Source organism: Zeus faber (assembly GCF_960531495.2).
Source record: "Zeus faber genome assembly, chromosome: 5".
Lineage (NCBI taxonomy): Eukaryota > Metazoa > Chordata > Actinopteri > Zeiformes > Zeidae > Zeus > Zeus faber.
The window spans coordinates 3,911,449-3,933,290 of NC_137192.1; the positions used below are offsets into that span (position 1 = coordinate 3,911,449).

The 21,842-nt window shown below is 43.5% G+C and overlaps 1 protein-coding gene across 1 annotated transcript; it reads left to right on the forward strand.

Annotated features, from left to right (window-relative positions):
- Positions 1-373: 373 nt before the first annotated feature.
- On the forward strand, positions 374-1,087 carry LOC307229961 (parkin coregulated gene protein-like; the record flags this gene model as incomplete). The annotated part of the gene is made up of 1 exon (XM_080000096.1): positions 374-1,087. One exon carries the CDS (start codon positions 374-376, stop codon positions 1,085-1,087), a length of 714 nt encoding a protein of 237 aa, XP_079856222.1.
- Positions 1,088-21,842: the final 20,755 nt, after the last annotated feature.

A 21,842-nucleotide genomic window follows, 5' to 3' on the forward strand; every position in this document is an offset into this window, starting at 1 on the left:
AAAACTTTTCCAAGGTTTAGCAAAAATCTGGTGGCAACTAAAGTATAAATATTAATTATAGGTCCCTATTTACACTACACATGTGTGCCAGAGGGGCCAAATTATAGTCTGGCAATCTAGAAATCTTGTCATTATGGAAACACATGTAAACATATAAGGGGAATTCCCCACATAGGGGGCATCACCATGTGATGTCTTTGTGGCATCACAAGTCTCCCCCTATAAAGCTTAGTGTTTGGGTACGTTCTGACACACACGTACGTACATACCGGGCCAGCACACTGTTACAATTTCAGCAGGAATTGTATGGTATAAATAACTGGTTTCTCTGTGTTGAACCAGTCTTTTTTTTAAGCTGCTTATATGATATGTCATGTGCACAAAAATGAGACCCTATGATGTTTGCAAGGACCGGGAAGAGCTGAAAACCATCGGCTTCACCATCAAATCCACAATGAAGAACTCTGTGGTGATGGGTCCCCCGCCAGCAGGGGCCTTCCAGGAGCGGCCAGCCAAACCCACGGCGTTTCGCAAGTTTTATGAGCGCGGAGACTTCCCCATGGCTCTTGAGCACGACACAAAAGGCAACCGCATTGCTTGGAAGGTTGAAGTGGAGAAGCTGAACTATCCCCACTTCCTGCCTTTGTTCTTTGATGGGCTGTGTGAGACCATTCACCCTTATGAGTTCTTTGCCCGCCAGGGAATCCATGACATGCTGGAACATGGAGGTACAAAGATCCTCCCTGTCATACCACAGCTCATAATCCCCATCAAGAATGCTCTGAACACTAGAACCCCTCAGGTGATCTGCACCACACTGAAGGTCCTACAGCATCTTGTGGTGTCTGGAGACATGGTGGGAGAGGCCCTGGTTCCTTACTACAGACAGATTCTCCCCATCCTCAATATCTTCAAAAACAAGAACTTAAACTCTGGGGATGGCATCGACTACAGCCAGCAGAAGAGAGAAAATATCGGCGACCTGATCCAGGAAACGCTCGAGGTGTTTGAACGCTATGGAGGACATGACGCCTTCATAAACATCAAATACATGGTGCCCACCTATGAGTCCTGCATGCTTAACTGACAGGCACTCGGCAACCACACACAAAGCATGTTCTTCAATCTTTATTTTCACTTTATCCTTCAACTTTTTCAACCTACCAACCCCCCACGACCCACCTTTACCACCTCTACTCTGTTTCATTCAACTGGGCTCAAGCCCTCTTAATTTACCCTGCTGTTCCTGAGTTTTGACCTCTATTAAATTTGCAGTAGAAAGTCATTCATATATTTTCTTTGATCTGTGTTTGTTTAAATGTCTTTTTTTCTTTCATGGTGGTTTGCATCCTGTACCGTTACATTAACAGCCTCTTAACTGTTCTCCACTGCCCACTTGTGTGTGTGTGTGTGTGTGTGTGTGTGTGTGTGTGTGTGTGTGTGTGTGTGTGTGTGTGTGTGTGTGTGTGTGTGTAACTATATATTCCATAACTCAACATTAGGTTTTCACAGAACAACTTCTGCATTAAAGCTTTTGTATCCTGTAAAAAAAGAGTTCTATAGGGAACAAATAGTCGCCGCACGACTCGCAGGTGCGTTGGTCATAAAAATTGCCCAATTATTAAACATCACACCACTGTCCGGGTTGCCACGGCAACATATGCAATTCTGATAATGTCCAAAGCAATTCTTTCTCAGGAGGAGGAGGACACCAACACATGAGGGAGGACCTTCGGCTTCCCTCCTCGACTCGGTGAGGAGGGAGGACACACGTGCAATATAGCATTTAGCTTCAGAAGAGGGCGGTAATGCAACATTCCAGTTGGATGTGACCCGCCAGTAAACCACAAGAAGAAGAACATCCACTCCAGAAGAACTTGTATGCAGAAGAGGAACAATAATAAATATTTTTCCCATTCCCATTTTGTGCAAGTGGTTTGAATTCCAGAAATAGAAATTCAATTATAAATGAAATAAAAAAAAATATATATATATATTCACAGTTAGAGCCGAAAAAAGAACAGTAATGAATATTAAAGTCCCTGAAAAATTTATTAATTAATTCGTTTCTAAACACATCAGATTCAGGTTATTTTGTTTGTACCCGTAGGTAGATTTGGTTTGCAGTAGACTAGGCATCTGTCTTGACACATATTTTACAATTGCAACCAACACAGACAATAGACAAACATGATAAAAGTATTCAAGGCTCCAACAATCACTAAACCACAAAAATAAAATAAATAAGGTTGTTCACCCTCCTACAGCATCTCGGCAGTGTTGCTACGACTTATTCATCTGAGTGATTGCTGCTGGAACAAAGCTGTTTTTTTACCACTTTGTTTTACACCTTAGGACTATAAACCTCCGTGTAGAAGGAAGAAGCTGAAATTAACTGTACAAAGGGTGCAAAGGGTGGGAGTCTTGGCATTTAAAATCGAGCCAATTATCCACTGTAACTGTCTGGTGTACAGGGATGCTGGGTTAAGTTGTGACTCACCAATCAGCCTACTAAACAATTTGGTTCAGATAATTTCTGTTCTTTAAAGATTGGTTTCCAAACCATGGCATGAAAGAAAACAAAAAATGATTTCTTTGCTTCGAAGTTCAGTTTTTAGTCAATAATTGTCCCAAGATATTTGTAAGATTGCACACATTCCACTGTCTTACCCCTAACGGATATGACTTTATGTGTGTGGCATGTCTTCTAAAATCAATTATTATGTCTCTGGTTTTCGATATGTTTAATTGAAGATAGGACTCCTCGCACCATCTGATAAAGTCGTCGACTACAGGCGATGTAACCGAATCATCTGCATACTTTCAGAGAGGGGCAAAAGCACACCAGTGGAGCCAGTGGAGGAGCAAACTTGGTCGGACAGAATTCCATTTACCCTCACTCTTTGTGTCCTATTACTGTAGTTAAAAAGTCAAGAATCCAGCCCACAAGATTGATACTTAAGTTGAATTGTTCTAAAAGCCTACTGGCTAAAATATGGGGTTGATTTGTGTTAAAAGCAGAGGAAAAATCAACAAATAGAAGTCTAGCATGAGACCCATTTCCCTCCAAGTGTTTAACAAGTACAGTAGGTTAAACAAAGTGACTGTGGCATCCTCTACTCCTCTGTGTGGTATAAGCAAACTGCATGGGATCAAGTCCATGCTCAGTTTTACTTGACCATACCAGTTTTTCAAAGGTTGTCATTCAAATTGATGTGGTAGCAACCAGCCTAAAATTATTAAGAGATTTGGGGCAATTGGATTTCGGAACGGGGACTACAACAGCATCCTTCCAGACCTTAGGTACATGCTTAAAAGACTTTCAGAATACAGGACTTGTTTATTTGCACAAGATTTACCGATTACATTTTACAGAAAGGAAGGCCTGTTCCACATCCTTTTGGTTGATGTCAAAGTGATGATTGTCGTTTGTAAAGCAGTTCCTGAATTTCATTACTGAACTCAAAAGTATCAAAATGAATATAAAATCAATTAAAGGCATTCTCACTAGCATACTCACTGCCTGTATTAAAGCCATCCAAAGGCCCCTCCCACGCATGTATGGGTATTTTAAAATACATTGTATTTTCTCTGCATTTTGGCCTGCCGTCCACACCAAAACAGCGTAATGACACATACGACTGCATAAACGTGAGCTTTGCGTAGTGTATCAAACATCGCATTATCGCATTATAATCTAAATATCTGGTGGGATTGCTGGAAAAGATATTACGAGGCTTTAGATTCATCTGAAAAAAGTATAGCAAGGCAAGAGGGCTGTAAAGTTGATTGGTAGACTGAAAGGATTATGGAAGACGATGAGAAAGGCAATGGAAAAATTAGTACATGATGCATTTGGGATTTTATGTTTAGGGTGGAAATTGGAGCAAAGAAAGTTGTAAATGTCATTTTAGTAAGATATTGGTTCAGCAGAGGAAGTTGCAGGACTGAGTGGTTTAACCAATAGTTAAAAGTTGCTCTGTGTGAATATGGTTAACTAGTGGTGTTTAGCAGACTAAATAATCTAATCGGATTTAAGTGCCAATTAACAACAGTCTATGCTGAGATAGTATGAATAGATATTGAACGATTGTGTTCGGAGAGATGATGTGATATTGATCATAGTGGTGCTGTAACAGGTTTTAAGTTGCTGGAAAAGTATTTGTTAGTTCATTCACAAAACTTTGGTAAAGGTGTGTATGTTTGTTTTCAGAACTCTAGTTTGTGCTTGCACAACCCCATCCTCTGTTCCGGCGCAATATCTGGACCTGGCCCCGGTTTTCAGCAAGCAGGGTGCGCTGTCCCTACCACCTCATTGCCCCTACGACTGCGCAATCAACCTCCTGCCAGGCGCCCCCCTCCCCTGCAGTTGCATGTATAACCTCTCCTGGCCTGAACAGGAGTCCATGGAGAACTACATCTGCGACTCCCTCGCCAACGGGATCATTCGCCCCTTGTCGCCGCTGAGCGCGGCCTTTCTTTTTTGTTGCCAAGAAAGGCAAAACCCTCCGTCCCTGCACTGACATCATGGTCAAGAACAAATAGCCCTTGCCTCTGATGGACTCAGTCTTCATTCCCATCCGGGGTGCCACCCACTTCACCAAACTTCACCTCCGCAATGCTTACCACCTGGTCCGCATTCACGACGAATGGACGAATGGAAGACTGCCTTCAACACCCTGCTCGGACACTTTGAATATCTGGTAATGCCTTTCGGTCTGTCAAATGCCCGAGCGGTCTTCTGGGACCTGATTAACAATGTCCTCAGGACATGCTCAATTCCTTTGTCTTTGTGTGCCTAGATGACATCCTGATCTTTTCCCAATCCCTCTCCGGCCGCTCCTGGAGAACGGTCTGTTCGTCAAAGCCAAGAAATGTAGCTCTCATGTTCTGTCCGTTTCCTTTCCTAGGGTTCATCATTGGCCGAGGGCGGCTGGGGATGGACCCTGAAAAGGTGCCCGCCATGACGGAGTGGTCAACCCCAAACAATAGGAAGCAACTCCAACGCCTCCTCGGCTTTGTTAACTACTGGCGCTTCATCTGAAACTTCAGCCGCATCGCTGCTCCCCTCTCAGCCCTTACCTCCACCTCAGTAAGTTTCAAATGGACTGCCGAGGCCGCATTCCTCAACCTCAAAAGCCGCTTTCCGTTGGTCTTGGCCCAGCCCGACGTCAACCTCCCGTTCGTGGTGGAGGTGGACGCTTTTGACACGGGGTAGGAGCAGTACTGTCCCAGCACTCTCCAACTGACAGTAAGCTCCACCCCTGTGCCTTTCTCTCCCACAGGCTCACCCCACCCGAATGCAACTATGACGTGGGCAACCGCGAACTCCTGGTCGTTAAACTAGCCCTGGAGGAGTGGCGCCATTGGCTTGAGGGAGCGAACCACCCCTTTGTCATCTTGACAGATCATAAGAACCTGGCCTACATTCGGACGGCGAAGCGGCTCAACTCCCGCCAGGCCAGGTGGGCGCTATTCTTTGGCCGGTTTAACTTCTCCTTGTCCTACCGCCCAGGCACCAAGAACACCAAGCCTGACGCCCTGTCCCGCGTGTTCACGGCAGAGGAGAATACTCAGGATCCTGAACCCATCCTTCCACCCCATTGCCTTGCCGCCATGCTCACCTGGGAAATCGAGTCTCTTCACCCCCGCGCAGGAACACCAGCCCAACCCAGGTACCGGACCTCCTGTTCATCCCAGACACTGCACACTCCCAAGTTCTTGTGTGGGCCCATGCCCCCCACCTCAGCTGCCATCCCAGGGTCACCCGCACCCTAGCCGTCGTCCGACAGCGCTTCTGGTGGCCGACCCTGCTCCCTGACACCCAGTCCTTCATCGCTGCCTGTCCCACCTGCACCCGGTCAAAGACCTCCACCTGACCCCACTCCGGCCTTGTCCGCCCCCTTGGTCCCACATGACCCTTGACTTTGTCACCTGTCTCCCACCATCCCGAGGCAACACTACCATCCTCACGGTGGTGGACTGCTTCTCTAAGGGGGCCCAATTCCTCGCCCTGCCAAAACTACCATCGGCAAGGGAGACTACCAACCTGCTCGTGGCCGAGGTGTTCCGTCGCCACGGCATCCCAGTGGACGTGGTGTCAGACAGAGGTTCCAATTCAGCTCCCAGGTCTGGCGCGCCTTCTGCTCGGCTCTGGGGGCACAGGTCAGTCTCTCCTCCAGTTTCCAGACCAACAGCCAGACGGAGTGGGCAAACCAGGCGGTGAAGGCCATGCTCCGCTGCCTTATGACCACCAACCCCTCCTCCTGGAGTGACCAGCTGCCGTGGGCTGAATACACCCTGGTCAACGCCTCCTCCAGCCTGTCGCCCTTCCACTGCTCTCTGGGCTACAGCCCCGCTGTTCCCTGCCCTGGAGGCTGACATCGCTGTACCCTCCATCCAGGCCTGCTTCCGGAGGACGTGGAAGAGGGCCCGCTCTGCCCTACTCCAGGCATCCACCAGGTCCGAGCGGCAGGCGAACAGGCACCGCACCCACGTACGACCCGGAACAGAAGGTGTGGCTCTCCACCAAGGACTTCAGAAAACTCGCTCCCTGGTATGTTGGTCCCTTCCCCATTGAGTCCATCATGAACCCCTGTGCCGTACGTCTCCGACACCCTCAGTGTCCACCCAATCTTTCATGTGTCCCTGCTCAAGCCAGTGGTCTCCAAGGCCCCACCACCCCCCGCACCATCGATCACCCAGCCTACACAGTGCGGCGCCTGCTTGACGTGTGGTGCCGGGAGAGGGGCTTTAGTACCTTGTGGACTGGGAGGGGTACGGTCCAGAGGAACGCTCTTGGGTCCCCCGGAAACAGATCCTGGATGCCTCCCTCATTTCAACCACACTTGCCCTTCTGGTTCCAGGTGTCCACCAAGTGGCATCCGTAGAGGAGGGGTACTGTCAGGCCCACGGCCTCCCAGCCCCACTAGAGGCCGCTCTTGCCCTCTCCGCTGCTCCTCCCTTTAGCCAATTTCACACACCTGGGATCAATTACCTTCATCACCCACACAGTATTCTCCAGCTCCCCAGTCAGTCATTGCCAGACTGTCAACTAGCTTACCCAAGTTGTACTGCTACTGGCCAGTTCCTAGTTTGTTTCATCTTGCTCCCACTTGTTTGTCTCCTCTCCTCGACCAAGCCTGTCCGTCCCTCTCCATCCAGCCCGGCTCCCCGTCTCTCAATCTGGGACCCCGGACCCTTCGTGCCCGGTCATCATCTTCTCTGCCTTGCCCTGCTCCATCCCTACCCAACTGGATCCCTCTCCCTCCCTCCCTCCCACGGTGTTGTCTAATAAACATCCTTCGTCTAACCCCCTGCCTGCCTCCCATCTCTGTGTCGTGCGTTTGAGTCCCTCCTTCCTTCAATAATAAAAGTTTGAGTAATTTCCTCTTTTTGAGTTCTTTGTGTTCTTGTGTCAAAGGTATCTGATGGTTGAGATAAGAACATAATCCTATCTATCCCACAGTGGGTTAGTTTGCAGTGTAACAGCAGTAATGGATTGGCACAATAGCATGACACATTAGTAAATTTCTAATTCTAAATGAAACAATATGAAAAATAAGTAAACACTATAGATTAGACATTAAGTAGTAGTATTGCGTGAGTGAATTGTCACTTTTGGTGTGATATACGGTAGTGTCTGTATGTTCTTACCGGTTACTTTTTTTCGGTAAGGCTGGTAATTGTTTAAGTATAATCGAATAGCATTATTATTTACTTCACTCTAGAAGTGATGTCGACTTGACATTCAATAAGGTAGCTGTTAGACAGTATAAAACTTAGCACGTAGGTTAGACTAGAGAGGTAATGGAATGTGTATGTCCGCTTACTAAAAGAAACATTAAAATAAATGAAAACATTGGTTGTTTCAATGGCTTTTAATTTGGGCATTCCAAAATGTAATCTTTAATCAAACTTGAATTAATGTTGTAGTTGTGTATTGATGGATAATAACTAACCCGTCTATTCAGTGTTTTATTTCTGCAGCTTTTAAGCATTTGAAAAGGAATCCACTGGGCTGCTGTTTGAGTTTTTAACCAGTATAGATGTGATTGTCTGTCTGATTGGGAGGACCTGAAGTACTGACAACAGGATTGATCAAAGAGAATTGATCTACGATTGAGTAAGGCCATAACATGTCCAGCATTTAAAGGTCCTTGTAGATTATTGCTTTTTGTATTTAACTGATTTGCCAATATGATTTAATAGGCTCAATTGGAATTATTGTGAGATGAAATGCATGCAAGCATATAAATAGAAAGACCTTAATTTCATTTACAAATTAGCTCATATTGAGCTCCATCGTTAAATTATTGTCATATATGATAGAGTGTCGTGGTTGAAGATGCCCAGACCTTGGCCAGTAAAAAGTCTGGATCTCTGGACGACTTTTCTATCAGTTCTAGCCTCAAAAACTTAGAAAAAACACTGGAAACGAGCAGTTAATCTGACCAGTGGGATGGCGTCAAGTCAGTGTTAGCAGCGCTTACTGGACTTCATTTTCCGCGACGATAGTCAGTTCTCCGACAGTGACGCGGAGAACGACACTGGATTTCAAACTTAATGTGATGATGAAACTAAATATTTTCAAGAACCAAGGGGAGGAGACTGACGATACGCCCGCTGTTGTTACAACAGAAGAAGCTGAATACGTGATGAAGTCCGTTGAGGTTGGTGACAGATTAGTGTCCAGATTTGAGATTTTAGACCCATCATATTGATAGACTCTACATTTTGTTGTGTTGGCTGTATTTTTAAACTCCAAAATAATTCCACTTTTATAAAACATGTATATTCTTACTGTTAAACGACAGCTTTTTTAAAAACAAAATGAGTTGTGTGTTGTTGAGCTGTTTGTGATTGGCCCATTAAATCGGTATGTTAATTAGCCATGAGGCTTTGTTTGACCACCAACCACATTTGCATTCTGGGAGCTGGCTGAATGAACCTGGTTTGGGTAAAACCTTGGAGGTGATTATCACAGAAACACGGTTTGCCACACCCTTGTCATTAACAAGTCACAGCTTTAAAAATATTTGCTTGATTTGCACAAGTGACACCTTGTTTGGAAGCTCTGACTCTCCACTTTCAAATGATGCGGAAAAAGTCAAGAGCCACCAAATGACCCTAAAGTACGCGGTGGGTCACAATTAGACTATTAGGTGGCTTTTTGTTTTATCTGCCTGTCCGCCATCTGTTTTTTGTATAAAACAGTGTTTGTCTATTTTGTATAACTTGTTTTGTTTGTATTTCTTTCTGTTGTAAACAGTTTTTTGTTTTATTTTGATTGCATGACTATGTGCAGGCCTATGTGATATGGTGCGGCGTAGCTGATTAAGGACATATACAGAACATCCGTTTAATGTTTTGATGTCATAACCCTCCCTTTCTTATCTTCCTATTTGTGTTGTTTACATGAATGTATTGACCGCATCTCTATAGGAAATTTTGAAGCTAACCCAGCCAACAAGGCCACCGTACTTGATATTGCTCTTGTCTAATAATGGTTGTCTCCTCCACAGATGAGGACACAGGATTCCTCTCAGACCTTGTTTTTTCCTCTACTCACAAGCATTCCGCACGGAACTATTGTTCTGGCAAGCCAAAGTTTGTAGTGGCAGAGCCACTTAGTACTATATTTTCCGCAGGAGGAGCCGCATCTCTCCCGCTACTTCATTGCTTTGCTTGTTTGACATATGGTAAGTACCATTGTCAAAAAGGAGAGATAGTTAGAGATTTAGATAAACATTATGATTGTGCTCAGAACAATGCAGGAAGAGGCGTTTCTACCATATGTTTTCTGCTTTCTATTCCAAGTGCTCCTTTCAAACACCTCAAGATGGATTTATCTAGCTGACACCTTGTCATGGTTAAAATATTGTTTGGTGATAATTTAAATGTTTTTCTTAATGGAATCCCAGTGAAGGTAAGCTTGACTGAGTTTCATTCCTGCTATTAGTGATGATGGGAATGCAAGGACGATGACATGGTCTGACCGGACTGTCCCTGCATGAAGTACTGACCGGGAGACCAACGCAGTTAGTTCTGTCTTCTGTCAACAAAAGCCACGTATGAATTATGTCACGGAAACCAATAATAATCACATTGTCCAGTTAGTATTTATCACTTTTAGATTTGAATTTATTAATGGTGTCATGATCCTTCCCCTGCCTTGATCCTATCTGTCGCTGTTTTCCTCTAGCTCCCCCTGTCTGCCACTAGGTCCCTCTGTCGCTCTCTGGCTCCCTCTGTCTGTGTTTCGACTGTCACTTCATTTCCCTGTCACTGCACACCTGTCCCCAGTCAGTTATCACACCACCTGTCTCCACTTCCCTTGTCACTCCCCTTGTATTTAACCTGGTCCTATTCACTCTGCCTGTGTCTCTGCCTAGGTTGTGGCATGTGAGTTTGCATGGTCCATGGTCCATGGTCCATGGTCCATGGTCCATGGTCCATGGTCCATGGTCCATGGTCCATGGTCCATGGTCCATGGTCCATGGTCCATGGTCCATGGTCCATGGTCCATGGTCCATGGTCTCAGAGTTCCTGTTTTGCTGCTGGCTCCTCTGCTTCTGGATTCCCTGCCTGGTTGTGAGTCCCTGTCTTCCCCCTCATGATTCCCTGCCTGTCCTGATCACTCGTCTGTTGCCTGTTCTGAATTTTATTTCTTCTCAAACTCCATATTAGATATTGTAATATTGTTATGCTAGGGTGCATGCATTTATTTTGGTACTGAGACTTGTTGGAGAATTCTTACTGTGTGATTGAAGTTAATCTGCCTGCTACAGGAAAACAAACTAGGCCTATTAAAGATATTTTTTCTGCAGAATAAAGGGAAGGGTACAGAGTACTTCGAACAGTGGTCTGATAAGTCTACTTTTACAGAAGAAAAATACAGCTTATATACAGAGAAAAGGTTGTGCCTAAGTTAAGTCTATGTGCTCATGTAAAAGCAACCCTACCCGTCTCACTTGAAGGACCACAATGCGACCCGGTGACTGGGTGATGGTCAGACTTCTGAAGAAAAGGCTGCAACTTTGCCCCCACATTCCTGGTACCCTTCCAGATGTTATCTGGGGTAAGTGTGGGGCTTCTCTCCTGCTCTGAGAAATGTGATGGTTCTTGCCCTGTGGGAGCCCTTACTGGTGTTCTTGGCTGTGTACACACACTCAGCAACTGCCCTAAGCACCTGGTTGTGGCGTGCGCCTGTCTCAAAGTGCTTTTGGGCAGCTGCTAAGAATGTGTTCCAGGGATACCCTTCCCAGACAGTGTGGACAGCGAGGTGTATCACTTTTGCCCCAGACATGGCGGTTGGCTGGACTCGGTAGGATGTCGTAAACAGCCTGGACAGGGAACTTGATGCGATGGAAGTCTGTGTTCCAGATGTTTAACCAGGTGATCTTTCGCTGCAGAACATTCTCCCATCTAGTCCAGGCTCCCTGCTGACCCATTGCCACCATCCTGCTGGCTCGTACTTCCGCCACGCCTGCCCGCACTTCCTCCTGAATGAGGTTTCGCCGCTCTTTGCCTTGGGCTCTGTTGACTCTGGTGGCCGGGAAGTAGCCAATCCCCACACGCCCTCTAGCCGTGGACCCCACCAGGGCCTTCTGCCTCAGCCTTGACTCAGCCCCCTCCAGCAATTTGGCTGTACTACATTTACTGCCTGTTTGAACCTGGATGCCAGCCAATGACACTTTCGGGTCCCTGGAGTCCTTGTACTGCAGTCCCTCCTGGGTCATGAACTCCTCTGTGAGGCCACTGATTGGGAGGATGCAGGATGTTGCTGGTACGGTACAGAGCAGCGCTGCTCAGGCTGTGGAGTAAACCTAGCCATCTAAGCAAGTAGCTGCTGATTTTCCCCTCCAGGGCCTCGATTGTGGTCATGGGCACAGCATGCAGGGGCCAGGTGATTCGGGGCAAGATGGAGTACTGGTAGATCCAGGCCTTGAACCGCCCTGGCAGCCCCGACTTGTCCACCTTGCTAAGCCAAGCCTCAAGGTCTTTGCTGGTGTTCTGGATGGAAGCGACATCTTTAAGGCTGCAGTCAAAGATTTTCCCCAAGCTCTTGACTGGTGGCTCCGGAGAGTGAAAATCGGAACTTGTCCACTACTTCCCCCTCTTAAGCACTAGAGACCTTGATTTTACTGGGTTAAAGCTCATCCTTGACCAAGTGATGAGCTTCTCTAGGCCTTGGAGTATCCACCTGCTGCCCAGGACAGATGTGGTGGTGACTGTCGTGTCATCCATAAATGCCCTTATTGGGGGTTGTCGCACACCAGAGTTGGTCCTCTGCAACTAGCCTCATCAACAAGCCCCCCCCCCGCAATACGCCTTAAACAGAATGGGTATATCTGTGTTACATTAACACACATTCCTCATTCTTCTGGACTTTAGCCGTGAACATTGCACATACTGTCACACTTTAGACTGAACATTTGCACATTCCTGCACAAACTGTACAGCTTTATTTAAAAAAGCAAACAGCGTTATTTTACTTATTGTTGTATGTATGCACCGAACACCAAGACAAATTCCTTGCTCGTGTAAACTTACTTGGCAAAGACTATTCTGATTTACATTTCCCAATAAAAACTGTCATATTGTGTGTTTCAATAGCGTTAAACAATCTGGCTAGAACTACCTCCTTTCTACTTCTCCCTTCAAAACTGTGTGCTCTTTAGTATGTTATGCCCTTACTGTTCTCATTCCACCTTTTCTGCCAAAGATTTTATTTTTGATCAGTGCCTTACCAGCTGTATAAACCGATAAGTTATCTGTTATTCTATTCCCTAAATTAATTTGAAATTGTGGAATGTATACTCCTGTACCTACATGTTCATTTTAATCTTTTGAGCCATCAGTAGATATCTGTACATGTTTGGTTATATCCAACAGTCTGCATGTTTAATTTAACACATGACCAATATTGAAATGTTGAACATAATGGGGTATATTTTATTTCCTGATCAATTATATGGTTGTGAAGCCATAATCGTTTTATTTTGGGAGGGACGGACATGATCTCGGTTGTGCCTCTCATGCCATGGATAGATCTTTTGCATTTACACTTATAAGTTGAATGACCAGGGACCATTTTTGATAATGGTTAAGCTATCCAATTAGAGCGACACGTTTATGGTTTAAGTGCCAAAGTCAAGAGTGACATGCTTTGTCTTATTACGTCGTAAAATGGTGGATTTGTCTTTTGTGTCGATATGTACCGGCAGTCTTTGATTCCAACTTTTTCCCTGACCATGAACTCCCACCCTATCAGTCTCTTGTGCTCAAATCAGCAGCAGCTGCTTTGAACACCATAATAGAAAACCTAAATGTACTTGATGGCACATTCAGAACCTGGGCATTAGGGACGACTTTTTTTTATGCTTATTATAAATCCCATTCCAGAATCTATTACTTCTTGCTCTCATGTAATTTGAAAGAATGCACAGACACTAACAGTAACACAATCCAATAATAACCCATTGATAACGAAAGTAGATTTAAGCCATACATTTTAACAAAACACCTAGATGCCGTTTTAATACAAGACTTTGTTACAGTTCCTGGAAACATGGTCTGTTTGTACCAACATAGCTAGAGAGCTATAATATACTTGGTGAATTGCAAGTGTGTCAAAAGCCAAAGGACTATAATAATATAACTGAAATTATGAGCGGCGTTGAGGAACTCGAGTAGTAAAACAAAGTTCCCCCTCTAAAAAGCAGACACCTATTATCGTAGCCAGGAATGCTGGTCGACAAGGAAACAAGGATAAAATTGCGCAGCTGCCGGAAAAGGAGATGAGGAAAAAGTCTATGCCTCAGGAACTGGGATATTCCACAGAACAAGATAAAAAAAAAAAAAACAAGAAAGCGGGTACCCATTTGCATGTCTTTGTTTTTAACAGTATTTCAGATTTTGTTCGCTGGTATAATTTGAAGGATGGTAGAAGAAAGAATAGGGTAAGAGTAATAACAAACTGGCAGTTCCGCCTACCAAACGCCACCCAAGTGGCATTTCAAGGGCCCTCCGGCACAGATACAGACAAATGGGCTGTAGATGTAACGATATATCTAAATCTATGTTATCACAAACATACAGTATATGCACACACAATGAAGTACACAGCCTCATGTGTCCGCCCACATCTGAATCTGATATTACACAGGACTTAGAACATTTCAAACAGCGGATTTCAAACTTAATGTGACGATGAAACAGAATATTTTCAAGAACCACTGACTTGATTAAGTCTGACAGATTTTCAGATTCGAGATTTTCTGAGACTCATATTAACATTTTGTTGTTTTGTCCGTACTTTTAAAATCCAAAATAATTCCACATTTATAAAACATGTATATTCTACTGTTAAATGTTTTTATTTATTTATCTATTTTTTTTTATAAACAAAATTAGTTGTTTGTTGTTGAGCTGTTCGTGATTGGCCCTTTCAGCAGTATGTTAATTAGCCATGAGGCTTTTTTGGTCCACCAACCCCCTTTTGTATTCTGGGAGCTGGCTGAATGAACCTGGTCTGGGTACAACTTGGGAGGTTGCTATCACAGTTTGCCATACCCTTGTCATTAACAAGTCATAGCTTTAAAAATATTTGCTTGATTTGCACAAGTGACACCTTGTTTGGAAGCTCTGATTCTCCATGTTCAAATGATGCGGGAGAAAAAAATTTGAAAGCCGCCAAATGACCCTAAAGTATGCGATGGGTCACATAACTTCAGTCACACATCTTTATTTTCAGCACACAGTGTTAATTCCCACAGACATCCCACACGGCTATCAGTGTTTTTGGCCTCGCCGCAACATAGCTGCAAGGGCAGGAATAACACCCCTCCACTCCATTCCTTCGCCCATAACAGACTTTGCCTTCTCTTGGACACAGACGAATCTGTGATGCCAAACTGACCATATACTGTTTCTGACTTCCCAAAATAAACTGTTTGTCTCAGAGCTGCTCCTTAGCACGTCTCTGATCCAACCCTTGTACAAGTAAAAACCAACGCCTGTCGATGATGGAGCCAGCATAAACTAAAACCCATGTTTGGAGGACCGTCCTTTGGTGGGACTCCGGGGTGCCGCCTCAATCTACATTCCTGATAGCGGGGCAAGACATGTTGTGCAAAGAGTTTGAATTCAGGATTTATTTTATGATCCAAATACCAACGGAATTTTCCTGAAGTGAAGATATGGTGGTTTTATTCTCAAATTTTTAACCAAGGTTTAGAAGAAACCTGGAAATATAGTGACGACTATGTTTAACTAGAGTTCTATTAAGACCATAAAGTACGTGAAATGGAATGTAGTTTCCATAGTTCTATTGAGACCGTAAAAGTACGTGAAATAGAATTTAATTTATCTATTGAGACTGAAATAAGTACATGATGTCGATAAAAGTCGAGAATAAGGAAACACCAATGGACACAAAGGAAATTCCTAGGTTCAAAGGCAATCATAAAGCTTAAAAATAAAAAATGGCAGCTTTGGCTGAATAGTACGAAATAAAGCGCTGAATAGTACCCGCCGGGATACAGGCCTGTGGTCTGTGCCTGGCGCCTGCAGCCCGGGTTCTGTGCTTGTTGCTGCTTCTTGTGCCAGCACCTGGGGGTTGGTTGTATGTGTGCCCCTGGGGTGCGGGTTCTCCTCATGCTCCCTGGGACTGGGGTATGCTCTTCAGGGCCGTGTGTGGGGGTTTCTCCACGTCCCTCTGGCTTCTGGGGGCCCCGGGGTCTTTCCACTGCTTGGAGGCGCGACGACATATCGACCTTCTACACCAGAACCAACTGGGCTAAGTCATGCACACCCACTGCTGGACACCGTGCGCACACACACAGGCGGTTCCATCACATGCACACGCACACACCACCACACCTGCTTGGAGTGCACCCCAGCACCCTCCTGGTTGCATTCCCCTCCTTTCCTCTCTCATTTACTGCCTTAACTATGACAGGAAGAGGCCACATGACCAGATGTAGTTCCAGTTTTCCTGGACTTAACTGTTTTTCAATACATGTCGTCCAATGTTTATGTTTTTGTGTAAATGTTTGGTGAGTATCTGGACTTCCGGTTTTGGCGGCTTTCTGAGTGGACGCGTATTCACCTGCTCTGCTACCTTAGTGTTTAAATCCTTTTCAAAACTCTATTTGAGAACTGCTGTTCGGTCACTTAAATGCAGTTACTGTACAGTTATGCCTCGCTTAAACAAAAAAGCAAGCCAAACCCAAAATAATAAACTCCAATCTAAAATGTTGAACTTCACCTCGCCGGGCGCTAGCTCGACGGCTTCTCCTCGCGCTAAAGCTATGGAGACGGATCATGAGATGGACGAAATAGCTAGCATAGCACTTAATGAGGATGCAACAACACAAGACCAAACTGCAACGGATGAGTCGGGAGCCAAAGCCGACACCATACTGGCAGCTATCGACAACATGAAAACAGAGTTTTCCACCAGATTCGACGGCTTATTCATTGCTATTGAGAACGTGAGGCAGGACATCTCGGACTGTGCAGAGCGAGGGAATCAGGCAGAGGCGAGGATCTCCACCACCGAGGACAGTGTAACAACGCTCCAAACTATAGTGCAATCTCTAGAAGGTAAAAATAAAGAAGAAAATACTGGACCTGGAAGCAAGATCTAGGCGCTCAAACCTGAGGCTGGTGAATCTACCGGAGGGAGCAGAGGGCGAAGATGCGTGTACTTTCCTGGAGAGCTGGATCCCGGACATAAGGGAAGCAGAAGGCTTTATCGGGAGGATCAAATCAGAGGAGCATGGAAAGGACTAAACCTCTACATTGCAAATGCTGATGTCAACTTGAAGATATGAAGTAAGAGACAAGAGTGACAACGTTATGGGCCCAGTGGGCTCTACAGTGAAGAGAGAGTACTTCTCCCTTTTCCTTATTTTATTTTTCCTTTTTTCCCCCACTTATCTTATTTTAATGTGGATTTAATTGCTGAGAAAGAGGCATAATGCATCCCTCTGCTATGTTATAGTGCCCAAGTGAAAAGAGTTTTATTTCCAAATGGTAGCACAGGAGTTAAGGTTCGAGATAAAGGTTGATAGCACAGCTATGCTGTTCTTCTCTTTAGGGTAGAACAGCAAGTAGCTTTCTGGAAGTCATAGGACTTAAGGGGGAGGGTATTCAGGTCAGGTAACCTGAAGGGGCTAAGGGGTATGTTTACACAATGTTCATTGGTTGTTCCATTCAAGTTTGTATTTGTCATGTTTTTGTTTTTCCTTTATGGTAGTTGCTTTAAACGTCGGGGAGAATCATTTTCATTCATTAAATGTCTAGTGAGCTAATAATTAAAATCACTTCATGGAATTGCAGAGGGCTACAAAAACTCAAAGTTAAACAGGTAATGAATAGAATCAAACTGATAGTCTAATATAGTGTGCCTTCAAGAAACACATCTGATGTAAAATGACGAGTTAAAGATTAGAAGGTGGAGAGGCAGTGTATATTCAGCCCACTTTACTTCCCAAGCAAGAGGAGTTATTATCCTGTCTATTCTTTTACAGGTAAATAAGATTATTAAAGACAAGGGGGGGTCGGTATCTTATCATTCAGGGTAATATTCTTAAAGGAAAAAATTATTTTGGCAAATATTTATGCCCCAAATATTGATGACCCAAACTTTTTTCAGAACTTGTTTCTCTCGTTGTCCGATCTTTCCGGAAATTATATCTTGGCAGGAGATCTTAATTGTACCCTGGATCGAGTCAGGGATCGAAGCTCAGGAATTGACCAAGCTCATCTTCAATGTAGGGGGGTAATACACTATTTCATGAAGGATATGAATTTGATAGACATCTGGAGGGAGACAAATCCTACCGACTTTACATTCTCATGTTACTCCAGCACACAAATCTTATTCCTGTATTGATTTTTTTTTTTTTTTTTTCCCTGATATCAGCCAGCTTAAAATATAAAATTAAAGATTGCTTTTATGACGCTATTCTTCTCTCGGACCACGCTCCAACTTCCATAGTTTATCAAGATTTACAATTAGTGAGGGATCCCCCTAGACGGCTTTGTTTCCTTCTTAGATGAACAGATAAAATTCTACTTTGAAACAAATGCAACAGAAACTTCAGCCAGTATTAGGTGGGAGGCTTTTAAGGCCGTCATCAGGGGCCTATTAATCCAAATAACTAGTTCTAAAGCTAGGAAGACATACCAGGAGACAAAGACGCTGGAAACTGAAATTAAAGTACTGGAGAATGAATATTACCAATCACGCTCTGCTGAAACTCATCAAAAACTACTCCTGCTAAGAACAAAATATAATGAGATTTCTGCATCAAGAGCAATATCCAGTCTGCTTCACCTAAAACAAACATTCTATGATCAGGGGGAAAAATCCGGCAAGGTGCTTGCTTGGCGTATCAAACAGTTACAGAGCGAACGACTAATTTCCATACTTCAAAATGACCAGGGACACGACATTGTAGAACCAACTGAAATAAACTAATCCTTCAGGAAATCTGAGAAGCTTTATAATTCTGAGGTAATCCATGACAAAATGAAATTGGACTTTTTTTTTTTTTTTAGATGGAATTCATATACCCAGGGCATCAGAAGTAAACAGGATTGAATTAGGGCAAGACATAACTTTAGAGGAAATGTCCATAGCAACCAGGCATAGCAACCAGGGCCAGACGGTCTACCCATTGAAATTTATAAAAAATTCAAAAATAGGTTGCAAGCTCCACTATTGGCAATGTTTAAAGAATCGTTTTCAAATGGAATCCTGCCATTCTCGTTAAGAGGAGCCATGATTACTCTACTGCCGAAAGCTGGTAAACCAAATAATAAATGTGAGAATATGAGGCCAATCAGCCTTCTAAATGCCGATTTGAAAGTGCTGTGTAAAATCTTAGCTAGACGGGTTGAAGAAATAATTCCTAAGATAATCCGGAAAGACCAGTGTGGTTTTATTCGTGGCAGACAAGGCTTCCATAATGTCAGAAGGGTTTTGAATATTCTCCACAGCCAAAATCGCGCACGATACTGCTTTTCTGTCGATAGACGCTGAGAAAGCGTTTGACAGAGTCGAGTGGCTTTACCTTTTTGAAATTCTGGATCGCTTTGGCCTGGGAGGGAATTTTGGGAAATGGATAAAGTTGCTCTATACTGATCCATACGCAGAAGTACTGACTAATAGTAATATCTCAAACCTTTTCAAAGTACAACGAGGATGCAGACAAGGGACCCTCTTTCCCCATTATTATTTATTATGGCAATCGAACCATTGGCTATTGCAGTAAGAACTCATAAACATATCTCTGGAATTAAGATAGGGGAACAGGAGCACCGTCTTGCATTATATGCAGATGACATTATTGTCTTCCAAAAAAAATAAAAAATAAATACGGGAAAATCTATTCCGGTTCTGTTAGACTTGATCAAGACATTTGGAAACATATCAGGCTATAAGATAAACAAATCTAAAACTCCAATTATGCCGTTAAACCATTTAGAAAGGAAATCCCCCACCTCAGGAAGCTGCTCAATTTAAAGTTGTTGATTGTTTTCCATACCCGGGCATTCAAATTGTACCCCATCTTGAGAATGTTGTAGAAGCTAATTACAGCCCTTTAATGCTTTAATTAAAGTCCAAAAGTCGATGGATAGATGGTCATTATACCAATGTTGATAATAGGGAAAATAAATGTCCTTAAAATGAATGTAATGCCAAAATTGCTGTATTTGTTTCAAAATTTACCACTGCCACCACTGAGTAATCTATTCTCTCACCTAAAGAAACTTTTCATTATTTATATGGAACAATAGATTCTCCAGGTTGCGACTGTCACTGCTATTCTTGCTGTATGATAGAGAGGGGCTTAAGTGCCCCAATCCGCTCTGGTACTATTGGGCGGCACAGTTAAGAACACTGATGGTTTACTTTTCAGAAGAGGAAGCCCCTCTTTGGAGAGAGACGGAGAGCCAACAGCTGAGCCTCCCTCTCCCCCTTTTCCTGTACTCGGATAATATTAAAAGGCTTAAAAAAAATCATAAAGAACCCCATTGTTAAAAATATGATTACTGTGTTACAACATGTTAACAAACATCTTGGGGAACATGTCTCTCTCTCACTCTTTAGTCCAATCTGGGGAAACAATTTTCCCTCCAGGTAAATCCGATGCAGGATTCAAATTCCTGGCTGACAATGGAGTACAAAAATTGGAGATTTATTTAACCCTGTCACGAAACATCTGAAATCATTTGTAGAATTAACTGCTGACTATAATACCCCTCGTAATCACTTTTTCAAATTTTTACAATTGCGGAATTTCATCCGATCACAACAGGGCCAATCATTGTCTATCCCACCCTTACCAAAAGTAGAAAAGGTAATGTGTACGGACATTTCGGGGCGGGGCATAATCTCCAAGATCTATAACCTTCTAGTAGCTGAGTCCTCAGAGTCATCGGTAAAGACGCTGGAGGCCTGGAGAGAAGACCTACATGACAACATAACCATTGAGGACTGGGAGAGAGCATGTACCAAAGCACAATCACAGACAATCAACACTCGTCTTAAATTACTGCAGTACAATTGGCTCATGAGAACTTACATTACCCCAGAAAAACTCAATAAATACAACGGTGACGTTCCTGGTATCTGTATCAACTGTGAGAAGGAAAAGGGTACTCTTTTTCATTATATTTGGCAATGTGATGAAGTAAAAAAAGTTTTGGGAGTCTGAAGATGTGTATCCAGGATATTCTTCCAATACAAATACCTTAGATGCCAAACTTTTCTTACTCGGCCTATATCCAGAAAAGTATAATATTAGGAAAGGACACCGCATATTTTTAGAAATTGGTATATTGTTGGCAAAAAGAATAATTGCTCTGTCATGGAAAAAAGTGGGCATGCCAAGTTTGAATAAATGGATCAGTGAGTTATCTACAACTCTGCCCTTAGAAAAAATTACATACACTATCAAGGGCAAGGAGTCATTCTTTAATAACATATGGGGGCCCGTTTATAAGTTATCTGGAGAGGACAGACATAGCACATCTGATAGAAGAACCTGGGGATGAATAAAATGCCCTCTGCAACGCTCATGTGATTACAAGATGAACACTAGACTTTAATGTAACGTCACATGTATTCCCTGACTGCAACATTTGAAATATCACAAGACTTATTGTTTGTATTTTATATAATTTTGGTATTGTTTGTTGGACGCCTGTCTTGAGGGGGGGTCTCACATTATTTTTTATTTTTCTTGTTATTGTATTTGTGATATTATTGTTTTTTTGTTTGATGTCCTACACCTTGGTACTAATGTATGGTATAAACTTGCTGATTAATGTGTAAGACTTTTTATGTGCAAAATTGTTAAAATCGAATAAAGGGGGGAAAAAAAAAAAGTTGTTTTGTTCTATGTTTAGTTGTCTCACCCGAGGGGATTCTCCCCCTCTTGGAGTAGTGATCAGTTGTTTATAGACCCAAACATGATAAATAGTTCTCCAAAGAGGGACGTTGGTGGTGGTTCTGTTTAACAAACTGTGCTCTTGTCATCCTATAGGTCATCCACAGGACAGAGTTATTGTAGCAGTTCTTGATGATATAAGAATTAAAGAGTTGCATTGCAGGTTGAGAACTTGAACTCCACTTGCAGAGTAACTCTGTTCTAGATGCAATGGCATACAAATACTCTTTGTTGTATACCCAGCATGCTGACAGCACAGGTAAAAAAAACAAAAAACCCCATGTAATAAAAGAAAAAGAATAGTCCTAAAAATAGCCAAGGTGGTTATAGCAGTACAGGACTGCAAGAAGATACCTTTGGAAGCTGCGGTGA